General features: G+C 44.7%; 1 protein-coding gene across 1 annotated transcript in view; it reads right to left on the bottom strand.

Annotated features, from left to right (window-relative positions):
* Positions 1 to 1,013, bottom strand: part of LOC306957325 (neuronal acetylcholine receptor subunit alpha-7-like) — a gene marked incomplete at both ends in the record, with an annotated part of 63,588 nt that extends 62,575 nt beyond the window's left edge. The window contains one exon of the mRNA XM_079548729.1: positions 935 to 1,013. Coding sequence (XP_079404855.1) covers positions 935 to 1,013 — 79 coding nt within the window. The remainder of the gene's footprint in view (positions 1 to 934) is intronic.
* Between the last annotated feature and the right edge of the window lie 11,653 nt (positions 1,014 to 12,666).

Genomic DNA, 12,666 nt, shown 5'->3' with positions numbered 1-12,666 from the left:
AAAAAATCCTCTCAATTATTTATAAAAGCAGTTTGAGTCTTCAAGTGCTACTCACAGAAACTGAACATCCTCCTTGGTGAATTAGTGATCACTCACTATTTGAAAGGACATATTTTGAGTGCCTGTATATAAACAGAGCTAAATCAATAACCAGCAGTCATCATTTGGATTTCAGCTCAGCTCTGAAGTAGCACAGAAACGTCTTACAAAGGTAGCAAGTCTCTTAACTTAGCAGGGTGGAGGGACATTTTCTGAAATACCACTGCTGCATCAGGCAGCTGAAATGCAGAGCTGTAACAGGGAGATTCACAGTTGTTTTGCAGATTCAGATGAAACAATGAGGAATCATCTGTGTGGCACTTACAATCCAGTGCAACATCACATATAGATAATTCTCCTGTGCTTCTGCATTTCCAAGCATGGGAACACATTAAATTATGAATAGTAAATTCACGAGCTTATGCAGCTGCAAGTATTACCAAATCACACACATAAACAATTTTTTTCTTCTGACGGTATTTTCTTTGTAGAAAAACATACTTTTAGCAACTCACCTATACAATTCCCATATCCATCCTGTAAAGCCTCAGTTTCTCATTCTCCACCAAAAAATAAATAAATAAAATAAAATCATTGATAAAAACTTAAAAAGAAAGAACACTTCTGTCTCCAAATGCAATCATCTCAATTTCTGAGTGTGAAAACAGCTCAGTTGTCATTAAAAAAGTACACTTCTTCCTTTTTTGCGAGAAGGTGCTCAGTAGCATAAGATCCACAGACTTAGACAAACTGATTACAAAACTCCCCTCAACTTCAATACTGGATTCTGATGAAGTTTAAACTACATGCAGATATAAGTCCTGTTGGGGTGGGTGTGACTGGTGTTTAGGGGGAAAATAATAAAGATGGACAACCATATGCAGGCTTACCTTACCTTTAAAGAAAGACAGGAACAAAGGTGCCCAGAGACACAGCCCAGAATAAAAAAATCCCAAGCACTTTTCAGTAAGCATTGTCCAAACTGGCTGTCTATCCTTTCCAGAGCAGAGGGTAAAAGAAGATGAAGTCCAAGGGAGAGTCTGCAGTGACTGATGGATTTGGCAATTATAGTAATAAGGCACCAAACCAGCTTCCCACCAGGAGAGAGAAGTGCATTATCTTGTGTCCTTCTCCCGTCCCCAGGAGCCAAATCAGCTCAATGCTGGCTCAGTAAATCTAAACACAAAGGGGCTAGATACTTAGCCTGGGACTGCGGGTCCCAGGCACTCTAAGCCTTTCCTTGATCAGCAGCAAATGCCAGCGATCCTCGCACACAGCTGTGTGTGTGCTGCATGGAGGGGGGGGGCACTGCTGCCAGGGAGATGCTTTCCACATCTCCACTGATTGTACCTAACTCGAGATAGCACGTCTGCAGCGCTTCCAGCGCTTGCACTCGAGTGCCTCTAGAGCTGCTGCCTAGAAAAATGAGTTTGTGTCCCCTGCTGCTTTCTCTCAACTGCCTTTGTAACTTGCAGTGCACACCTGTAGCATGATCTCCCTGCAATTCCTCTGCCCTATCCCAGACACAGAAGCTGGGGAACATAACCCTGGTCAGTCTTATGCCCTCCTCAGTGTAACCTTTCCTGTAAGCACTTCCATGAAAGGCAGGTAGTTGTCCTCATTCCCCCTTCTCCACTGGCCCACTGCTGATGGCTTTGCAGCTGGGAATTTTGTAAACATCCTGGTTTCCCCAGCTCACTTGCTCTGCCTCCCTACTCCACTCTATTCATCAGCCAGATAAAAGCAAGCTGTGAATACAATTAATGACATTTAACAGTTTTTTCCCTGTTTTTACATCTTCTGCACAGTTACCTACTTCTCTTTCACTTAAAACACTGTCTGGACATGGGAACACCATGCAGGTCTTGGGAAATTTTGCCAGCCTGTAGTCTGTGTTGGATTTCAAAAGGCCAGGGACAGAAGGGGTGTCCTGCATTTTTCTGCCAAATTTTACCAACAGACTTTTCTGCTTGGGTTGAGAATTGTTGAGACCTTTCCCTCTTCCCCACAGTCTCAATCCCAAGCAAGGGCAATGAGTCCTTCCTGGGCAGACACTCAGACCCTGCTTGTGTCTTTCTAGCTTTGAGTTGTGTACCATTGAGACACGACAGAGGGGAAGGGGGTTTACATCTTCTGTAGTTTGTGTTGCCTGGGTGAAAAGTGCTGTAGCACCCTCATATTCACCTGTTAGAACTCTGACCTCTTTTCTGCCACTCAGAAGACCTCCTAGAGAAACTCCAGACAGGAAGTATCTAGCAATATGGTTCTGTCTTTGACTAGGATCTGACAGGAATATGGAGACCAGCACAGAGCACCAAACTGCAAATGGCACCATGTACGACCTGGTGGGAGCCAGGTTAAAGTTGGAATTTTGCAGGACAACCCCTGCCAGGCCTGGATATCTCCTCAGAAATCAGAGCAGCTGCTTTTTGTTTGCTACAGTCACTTTTATCATGCTGGACGTGCAGTTGAAGACAAAAATTATATGTGGGGATGAATGAGGTGTTAATTCTGTCATGCTATCTGGTGCTATAGGACAGTACTCTCACACAAGGATATTTGATGCTGAGACATACAAAAATTGAAACCTTCACAGTTTGTTAGGGACATAAAATTGAGAGGATGGACAAAAAACAGACAGTTCAAAGATAATGAAGTATGCTCTGAGAAGCAGACATAGGAGATTAAACAAAATACTCTGATATGTTCCCAACAATAATCTTCAGGGTTTGCTCAGAAGTTTTGCTGAAATGAACCAAACACACATTCCTAGGATACACTTTGTCCAGAAAGAGAAGACAGACAGCTCACAATTGTATTAAAAAATAAATAAATGAATAAATAGATAATAATAACAATACAGAGAATCAAACTCTGCCTTCAATGTGGTAAAGGGGGAATGAGGGAGTACACTGTCTGAAGGAAATGATTAAACAGGTAACTCCAATCAGAGAATTACAATAGGGTAAAGAAACTTTTCCAATGGAGAAGCATGTGCTCAACCACATCATGACAAGTAAAGAGATGCAGTCTGCAAGAAAATTGCTCTTACAACAGGTAAAGAAGCAGCATTAAGTGAGTCTTGAAGGCTTGTTAGTGCCACTCATGTTAGTGCATAATATTATGCACTTCGAAGACTGTGGGGGAGGATTAACATGTCAATACTAGAGAATATGCCATTAAGGATCAGATACCTTGCAAGAGTAACAGAGAGATGTGAGGATGCAAACACTTATCTCTTTGTGAAATGGCATGGATAATAATACCTGATTAGAAAGGGGTGTAATTTGAGATGCGTATGTGAATGAAACTCACTAAACTGCACTGAGAAGTCCCAGGTGCTGAGAAACCCCAAAGTGATAATACTAAAGAGTAAGATGACCACCAGCTGGATTAAACAGTAACTAAGGAATCACAGACAAGACTTTTGACACAAGGAGTTGGCTTGAAAATAAGAAGAAAATCAGCATAAAAATTTGTGATAAGAGAGCAGTAAAGAGAGAAGCAGCCGTATCATCTGACAGTGCCAGAAGTGAAGTCTCAAGCATTGCACCCTATGTCACAATGAAGCAGCCTCCCCCAGCAATGCCATGAAGCTTGGGGGCTGCCAGATGGGATCTGACATGTAGAACCAGTCAGGTGTTTCTCTCACCTAGTTGGGCAGGCATATATTACAGGGAGCAGCATGAGTGCACATGAAGCTGAAGCATCTACATCTGCTCTCTGTGCAGAGAGGAATGGCTCATTGTAATTGAACATCTTTAGTCTTGGAGAAGGACAGAAATCATGCCACTGTGGTGCCAGGCATATGCAGCTGCATGTTATAGCACAGTTAGAAGACGAGGGGCTGCTTATGTGGCAATGCTGCTGAGACAGAGATTTAGTAAAGCACACTCTGCAAGGTAATAGTGAAGGCATCTCTGAATGCATGGCAGAGGACAAGTGTATTTGGAAAAGAGAGTAAAACATTAATGAAGGTCCTGAAATCAAGACATCAGTATATGCAGAAGTGTTTTATTTATTTTTAAACACACGTGTGCCTGGTCAGAGTGCATCTCGATCCTTTCTGCGATTCACAAGTTATCTATCTGGATACACACCTCAGTGCCATTTTCTCTCTGGCTGCATTTGTTTATACACTTGTAAATGAATTTGGATTCCTGTTGTGCAACAGATAGGCAGGAATAGAAAACAGAATAGTTGGGTGGACACTTCAATTCTAGCTGCTCCAGTTCATGATGTTGCTCCACTGCTCTTGTCCTCACCTCTATTCAAACACAGACTTCTGCCCTCTCTAAAGAAATTTAAGATTTCCTCATAGGTCCTGTGTTTCTCTAATCCACATACATGCTAGTTTCACTTATTCCAGAGACACCAGGGTCTGGTGCTGGGTATTCTTACATCTGAATGTGTCAGTATCTCTGTCACAGATGTCTGTGAGTGGCTGCAGGAGGTTCTGATGCAGCAGGACTACTAACAAGACGACAGGTTAGAAACATGAAAATTTGGCACAAGTGGCACTCAGTGTACAAGAAAGGACTCGGTGTATTTGGTTTACGTGGCAAGATTTTGATAGTGCACGGAGCTGAAGGGGTGGCCTTCCATGTGAGAAGAGACATGAGGCTGTCTCTAGACACAGCCAGTTCCACCCTGACCTAAACAGACCACACACTGGCTGCAGCTGAGCAATCAGCAATCCTCATGACGCTTCTGTGATAACAAATTTAAGGGAAAAAAAAAAAACAAAAAAAAATCCACTGCACAGTAGCTGTGATGCCAGAGAAAGCTGTGAGAGAAACAGCCATAAAGAGAAAAAGCAGGGAAGGAGGTGCTCCACACCAGAGAAGCGCCCCTGTGGCCTGTGGAGAAGACCAACAGGCTGTCCCTGTGCAGCCTGAGGAGGACTGTGTTTGAACAGCCTGGGATGGACTCCACTTGCTGCAGATCTGGCCTGATGGAAGCTGCAACCCATGGAGAGCCCATGCAGGAGCAGACTCCTGACAGGAACTGTGGCCTGCAGGACACCTAGACTGAAGCTGTCTATTCCTGGTGGACTGTACACTATGGAGTGGACCAGCACTGAAGCAATTCATGAAGCCCTCACGAGGGACCACATATCGGAGCAGCATGAGAAAGGAGCAGCATGAAGTGCTAACTACAACCACTGTGCTGCTCAGAGTTGTGGGGAGTAGGGAAGAGGATAAGAAAACATAGGGGTAGAAAAGCTATTTTTTAGTTTTGTTTTTATTTATCACTATTCCACTCTGTTACTGATATGCAGTAAATCAAGATATTTTTCCCTGAGTTGAGTCTGCTTTGCCTGTGACTATAATTCACAAATGATATCCCTGTCCTTACCTCAAATTATGCATTTTCTCTCCCCCTTTTACTGAGAAGGAGGTATGGCAGTGGCTTGATGGATGAGCAAAGGGTAACCCACCCATCACACCTGCCTTCCTGAAGGCAGCCACAGGGCTTAGCACAAGATGTGTTGCCATTGCTCCCTATGAGACCCAGGCCTGCCAGAGTCTTTAGCTTCAGAAATCCGTATCTTCAGCAATAAACACTGAGTGGTATCAACACAAGCTCAGCAGCTATGTGCTTGCTTCCAGAGTACTTAGACTGTCCACAAGCCACACCATGAGATCAGCTATCCATACCAACCCCAGCAGAACCTTCCCAAACCCATCCAAAGGAGTGACAAGATGTGTTTCCAGTGAATCACATGCAACCACAGTAGTAAACATCCCTAGAAAAGGAAGATCTTGCCACACAGACACCAGTGATGCATATATCTAAAACTAAATGTGTTCATAAACAGTTTTATCTAGTTTTATACAGTAGGCAATCACAGTTTTACCATTTTGGTAAACTAAGCAGAAATTTGTCAAACAAACACAAAGAAAAGCCTGTAGGCAACACTCACAGACATGAAAGTCACTGCTGATGCTCTTAAGTTCCACTGTAAAGCAAAACTAGAAAGTTGTGTCAGTAGAACTAGGAGTGACTAATTGCTTCCTACTAGCTCAGCCTCAAATATTTTACCCATCATAGTTTCATGTTGCTCTTCCTCCAACAACAGGCAGGATTACTGCTTTTAATGATTTACTGCATTTAATGATCAAAAACTTCAGAAACCTTTCATCCTTTCCTGAGCTGAGCCTAATTCAGGGACTTCCTGACAATTCCCCTTTACTCTGTGAGACATTTTCAAGTGTCCCATTTCTTAATTCTAAGAAGTTCTGCCAGTATGGAGAATCTGTAAACTGCAAGGTGGAAGGCAAATGAACAGGCCAGACGAAGGGCTGATGAAGCTACTAAAAGGCAGCCTTCCTTCCACACAATCATTTTCAGAAGTCATAACTAGAAAACTGTAAAACTTATTACTTGCCTCCCTTGAAGCAGAATCGCTTGCTTTGACAGCCTGTGTTTAGTTTTACTCACATTTACATACATGCAGCACCAGCTAACCACAAAGTGCAAGATAGGACAGGGGAGGACACTCACTCTGCCTGTAGGCTAATGTACCAGATGGGTAGCTTTTTTTTTTTGTAGGACTATTTAAAACCAAGTTTCAACATGTTGCAGGCTCTTCAGTTATGCAAGAGTGCTGCAGCAGGAGTAACCATGCACTCTGGACAAAACTCGTGTGCTGTTGTTTACAGCAACCCCCCAGGAGGGGAAAAAACATCACACTTAGGGGTCAGATCCAGAGACAGATGAAGACTAAATGCATTTCCACTGGGCTGCAGAGTGTGAAGACACTTTATTGAACGATTACATAGGGGGGAAAAAAAAAAGAAAAAAGAAAAAAATGAAAAATAACCCCAGCAAAACCACATATTCTGCCCAGTGGCTGAATGGATCATATCATGTTTCCAGACACCAGTATCTGGAGGAAAGGCACCACTTTGTAATATGACACACTGAGCAATCTCAGTGCTGCTAATGAAAGTGGAAGAAAATGGATTTTTGCTGTTCCAAGAGAAACATCCTCACCATTCATCCAGCAGAGCCCAGAAGCACAACAGGCATCTACTGCACTTTGAATAAAACCATATTTCCCTCCTCACAAATCATAACTGTCCATTAAATTGCTTAATGCAGTGGACAGTGTAAATCCGAAGCAATCCCCTTCCAAGGAGTCTGGGAGATGCCCCCCAATGGTGGCTTGAATCTGTGGCTTATTTCAATACTTATTACAGGTATTTTGCCAGAGCAGTAAATTGGCAAAAGGATATGCTTCCAGCTGCTCAGTTGAGTGATTTCACTTGCTTTCATGATCCTTGAGGTCCCTCTTCCAACCCTGGCTATTCTGTGATTCTGTGAACACATATTTTGAGGTCAACCCCTGTGAAATTAGGGGTTGTGCTTGTGCACAAAGACATCAGATTTGTCTCTGAGAGTCTACCTCGGAGCTGTAGGAAACATCTGGTCACAAACTCCAGTCTTTAAAGGCTCTCCTTTACCAAGCAATACAGTAGTGACAGTATGTAACATCACCTAACCCAAGCCAAAATACAAACACGGTTACAAGCCACTGCACGTGTTCTTCCTAGGGTAACCATAGCCTTGAATTGCCACTCCATGAAATGGTGTTAGCTGAGCTGCCACCCCTCCCCAGGGTGGATTCCTCTACTCTCTCAAGGTAAGACTGCTCAGTGCACATGGCTTACGTTTAAAATCAAAGCTAATTACAGGTTTGTTAATTACGTGCCATTAGCTGCTAGGTGACTTCTGCTTCTAGTCCCCTAAGAGATCCTGTGCTGTGGCTGGGGAGGGCAGGCAGGCTCTGCCTTAACTTGGGAACCTGAGGTTGCACAGGGTTGTGCAAAGCAGGCACACAACACAGCACACAGCCTTGGCAGCATCCCGTAAGCCCAAAGTACCCCTACACCACCACAAAACAGCAGTGCAGCATTATGACCCTTGGAAGTTTAGAGAACATCTTCACTCTGCATTCCAGGCACACCTGCCCTGCTCCTGAAAATAAGAGTCTGTGGCTATTGGAAGAGGAGTAAGCCTCGGTGGTGCCCAGCAGGCGTGCAGCACTTCTCATCCCCAGGGGCTGAGTATCCTAGCTCTAAGCCCTGGCTCTGTCCTTCCCCCACAAAGGAAAAGAACACCTGACCACTGCCGGCCGAGAGCCGTCTGTGCCCACTCCCGTCTGCCTCTGCGCTATGGCTGCCCCAGCTCCTCCACCCTAAACCACAACTGGGCGCTGTGGTACCAGAGCTGCCAGCAGGACCTCTGGAGGCTGGAGGAGCCGCTGACACAACTACGGATAGACTCTTTCTGTGTCCGGGAGCCTTTCTTTCATAGCCCAGTGCCTACGCACCCCGGTGGCAGACGGGAACCGCGAGAGAGAGACAACCCTCCCCCCGCCCTCAGCCCACACTGCGCGCAGAACCACGCGCATGCGCACGACTCTTGACCACTAATCAAGATACAAACAAACGCATGCGCAGTGTCCGTTCTCCGTCCTACAGGCACAGCTGAGCGCATGCGTACGCACAGTACGACCGATGGCATCCACGCGCCTCCGCCCCGGCCTCCACTGCGGCACTACCGCCCCCGTGCGGCCACGGGCTATCGAGTGGCCCGCCGAGGAAGCGGCACTGCGCAGGCGTGGAGGCAGTCGGCTGTGGGGCTGGAGGCAGCTCGCTGGCGTAGTGGTAGCAGTAAGAGTGGCGGTGACGCTGACCAGAGCTGACCAGAGCCAGTGCTTTGCTTCATGGCCTTCGAGATACAGCTCGAAATGACCGAAACTACTCCCGGGCTCCTGATCGCTGCATGACTTAATCCAAAGACCTCAGTCTGTGCTAGACCCAAAAAATAACAGAAAAGCTGTTTCAGGGCCCTCGAAGACTTAATAATGCTGACATCTTACACCCACATCTCGCAGACATGTCTCAGAAAGGGGCTGGCAGTGATGATGTACTACCAGCCCATGGATTTGAGGTAGCAAAGTAGTACAGCTACCAGAGGCCCTGAGCCCCAGCTGCTCCCACTAACAGCATAGTGAGTTTGGCTGTCACATATGTCTGGGCTTCAGGAAAAGCAAAAACTTGGCTTTTGCCACCAGTGGGATTTGACCATGAAAAATGCTGTCTGCCTACTGCTGTTCCTTGTTTGGATCTCAGGGCATTTCTAGAGTTTTGAGATGCCCAATGCTCCAGAATCCCCATTACTTCCAGCCTTCTGCCTTCTGCTACTGCCTTGGTTTTTCCTGTCTAGAAACTAGAGGCTCCAAATTCAGGACTGCCCCACAGAAACGCCTTGCTGTCTTCAGTGGTCACAACTATGTACTCTGAAAGCCAGATTTGTTCTGTCACCACACTCTCAGAGACTGATCTGAGAGTCTGAGACTTCCTGAAATGGGATCTCACAGGGTGTACATGAGAGAAACTTGCCCAGGCAGAAAGTTAATATTGTTCCTAAAACCTTTCCAAGTTCTTTTTCCACTAAGCCTCCCACATAGTCTAGTTTTGTTCATTCTTGCAGCATATGTGGTGCTGGGACATATTTTCTTCCATCCTAAACTACCATTTTGAGTTGAGCCAAAGCTACAGAGGGAGCTGTTTGCAAAGCCGTGTGAACACAGTGGAACTGAGAACAGGGCCACTGGTTTTAAACATGCTACAGACCTAGAGGTGCACCTACTATAGCCTAGTCTATATCATAGGTGACCCAGTCCTGTACGTGCTGTCTTCCTGTACTAGTGGGCAAATAGCTGTGGAGGCAGCAGGCTCTTTGCTGACATGCCCCATCATCAGAAGTGCTGCATGGCAGTACTGGTGACTGGCAGCTCACCTCATGGCAGCTCACCTGACCACTCCACAGGGCTCTTATGTAGCTGTACTCAAAGGAACATCCTATACAGTGCTTTTATCTGTACAACTCCTTCTGCCTTTCTCACACCTACAGTTAAATCTGGTCTCGTGAGAACTGTTTGGAGAGAAGTGCTTGGTCTCCAGGGTGTAGCATAGTTCACCCCTAGACTCCTGAGAACTTGGCCTTCATTTGCCAGGCCCATGCAGTCCCAAGAGGAGATTGCATCAAGAGGGCAGAGAGCTGTGAGAAGGGTGGAAAGAATGTGTATCCCTATCACAGAGGACTCCTTTAAGATCCAGAATTACCTGATGGGAGCAGTTGGCTGACCAACCAAATGACCTTTACATCTTTGCCTTTTAGAAAACCAGAAAGCCTCTAGGGAGACCACACCACTGCAAGGACCACCCATCTTCGCTAGTATTCTGCAGTACAAGTGATACCTACTACCAAGGCCTTTAATGAGAGTTACTGTGACTGAGAGTCACAGAAAGCTTGCTAACGCTGTCAGAGCAGACCTTTAGCAGGAAGAAGACACATATCCATCAATCCAGCATGCCAGGGCCATGCCTTAACATCAAAACCCCTCTATCCTGAAGATTTCAGCTTCCTACTCATAGGCTTTCCAAGGCCTGTGAGCAGCAGCTGAGTTATGCACCCCTGAGAAGGACACAGAGCAATAAGATATCTGTAGCCATGGTTTGACCTGGGCAAAAATTTGACTCTCTTGTTCTGGAGACTAAACGTTAAGTTAGCACAACCAGTACAAATAAATGGTAGTGCAAGCTGCGCACAAACTACCTAGCTCCACTGTTAGCCACACCATCATGCCTTTTCAGTACGTTGTGAGTGTATGACAACCCTTGTGAAGGAACAGCCCACTTCACATTATATCTGGAATGCAGAATAAGCTTTGCACACCTGTATGTCTGATGGAAAAAAAAAATGTTGCCTTTCAGTGTTCCCTTATATGATTGGATAAAGATAAGAGTACTTAACTCCCGTAAGGTAGATTCTGACTAGGACTACAGATTTTGAAGATGCTTGCTATTAGTTACCTCTCTCAACCTGTCCTTGAGCATAAAGGTAACTGTAGTATCTCCTTCAGCTAATTTCATACTGCCTTTCCAGAGATCTAAGATACCACTCAACATCACGATTTCAAACACAGCTTCATGCACAATGCAAAGCACAGAAACCTTTGATTTCTGCTGTAGCAGATGTGATGCACCCTTGCATCTATAAAAAGTGAAAAAAGATGATTTTTTTCTTAATATTTTATTAAATGACCCTTTATTAAAAAACATAAGCATTTGTTAATATATAAATTTATAAAGTACCAAGTGATTTTTGTTTCCCAGTACATCAGGACTCAGAAGTGAACTGGTGTATTTGGTGTTAATTCCATGTATTAGTCCCAGGGCTGCAGAAATTACCAACAAGTTAGTGTCAGAGATGGCTAATTTCATTCCTCTGACAGATCTGTATTCATCTTGCTTCACTTCAGTTTAAGACATCCTTCCTGCTCACCTTGACAGACATCAGTGCTTGCAAAGGATAGCAAGGCTGGAGCTGTAAGAACTAGCTGACTCCCTAGAAAGATGCAGGAATTTGTTTTATAAAGGGAGAGAATTCCATATCACGGAATCATCTGAGTTGAAAGGAACCTTTAAAGGTCGTCCTGGCAATGAACGGGACATCTATAGCTAACTACATGCTAACACAGAAGAGAATTCAGTCATTGAGAAAGTTCTTTTTTACCTTATTTCTTAGGGAAAGTGCATTCTTTGCCTTGTGAACATCTAACCAGAGTGGAGAAAAACAGTCACTGTTTTCAGAGGTCAACAATTCTGAGATCCCCCTGCAAGCCGCATGGTATGAAACATCCCCAAGTTCCACCATCTGTTTTTTTTAGCACCAAAATATTCGAAAGTAGAAAGTCCTGAAGTTGTATGTTAAGACCTGAACACCAAAGCAGGACACTGGGCTGCTGTGCAAGTATTGTTGTCAAATGAAAAGACCATTATACCCACTGTAATTGGTAGTGTAACAGAACTCCAAAGGGATCTTTTGGGTCACTAACAGTCTCTTCAAACACTGAAGAATAGCTGTCAGTTGCAGAGAGAAATTGAAGGTTTTGGATGTTGTTTCTTACTTGATCTTCCTCAAAAAAGTCCCTGTAATCTGCAGGAACTTGTGCAGGTGCCGTCCATTCTCTACATAGTCATCTTGCCAGATCTCTTGCCAGTTCTGCACCACCAAGCACTGCCACATCATTCACAAAAAAGTGACCTGACTTCTGCATGACTGACTGACTTTCTCCTATGGGAAAGCATGTCTTGGCTTGGTGGGATACACAACCCTAATCACATCAGCAAGTTTGTCTTCTTGTGCAAAGCTTGAATCAATGGAATTGCAGGACAGATGATGAAACAAACAGAGCCCAGCTAAAACAAACTGATCTAAAATGTCTCAGCATCCAGCAAGTGACCAGACAGGGCAAGGAAAACTGGCATACTTAATGTCTGCTGCTTACTCATTTTTTCTCTAACAGTCCTGTTTTCTTTTCCTGTTTCTAAGAGAGGACTAAGTGTCTTACTTGCAACAGATTTATATTGCAGATCATACACTTACATCTCCTCACTGCAACAGAATGATGTAGCTCCTGCCACACTATTGTGCCTCCTAGGAGCTCCACACTTTAACAGGAAGAATCCTTACACTGTATGAGAACCACAGTTCTAGAAAGCAATTTTTCTGGCAAGTTTGTGGTAGGAAGTGCTTCCACCCCTTTTA

The sequence above is a fragment of the Tetrao urogallus genome (genome assembly GCF_951394365.1).
Source record: "Tetrao urogallus genome assembly, chromosome: Z".
In the NCBI taxonomy this organism is placed as follows: Eukaryota; Metazoa; Chordata; class Aves; order Galliformes; family Phasianidae; genus Tetrao; species Tetrao urogallus.
This window is presented reverse-complemented; position numbering and strand designations above follow the sequence as displayed.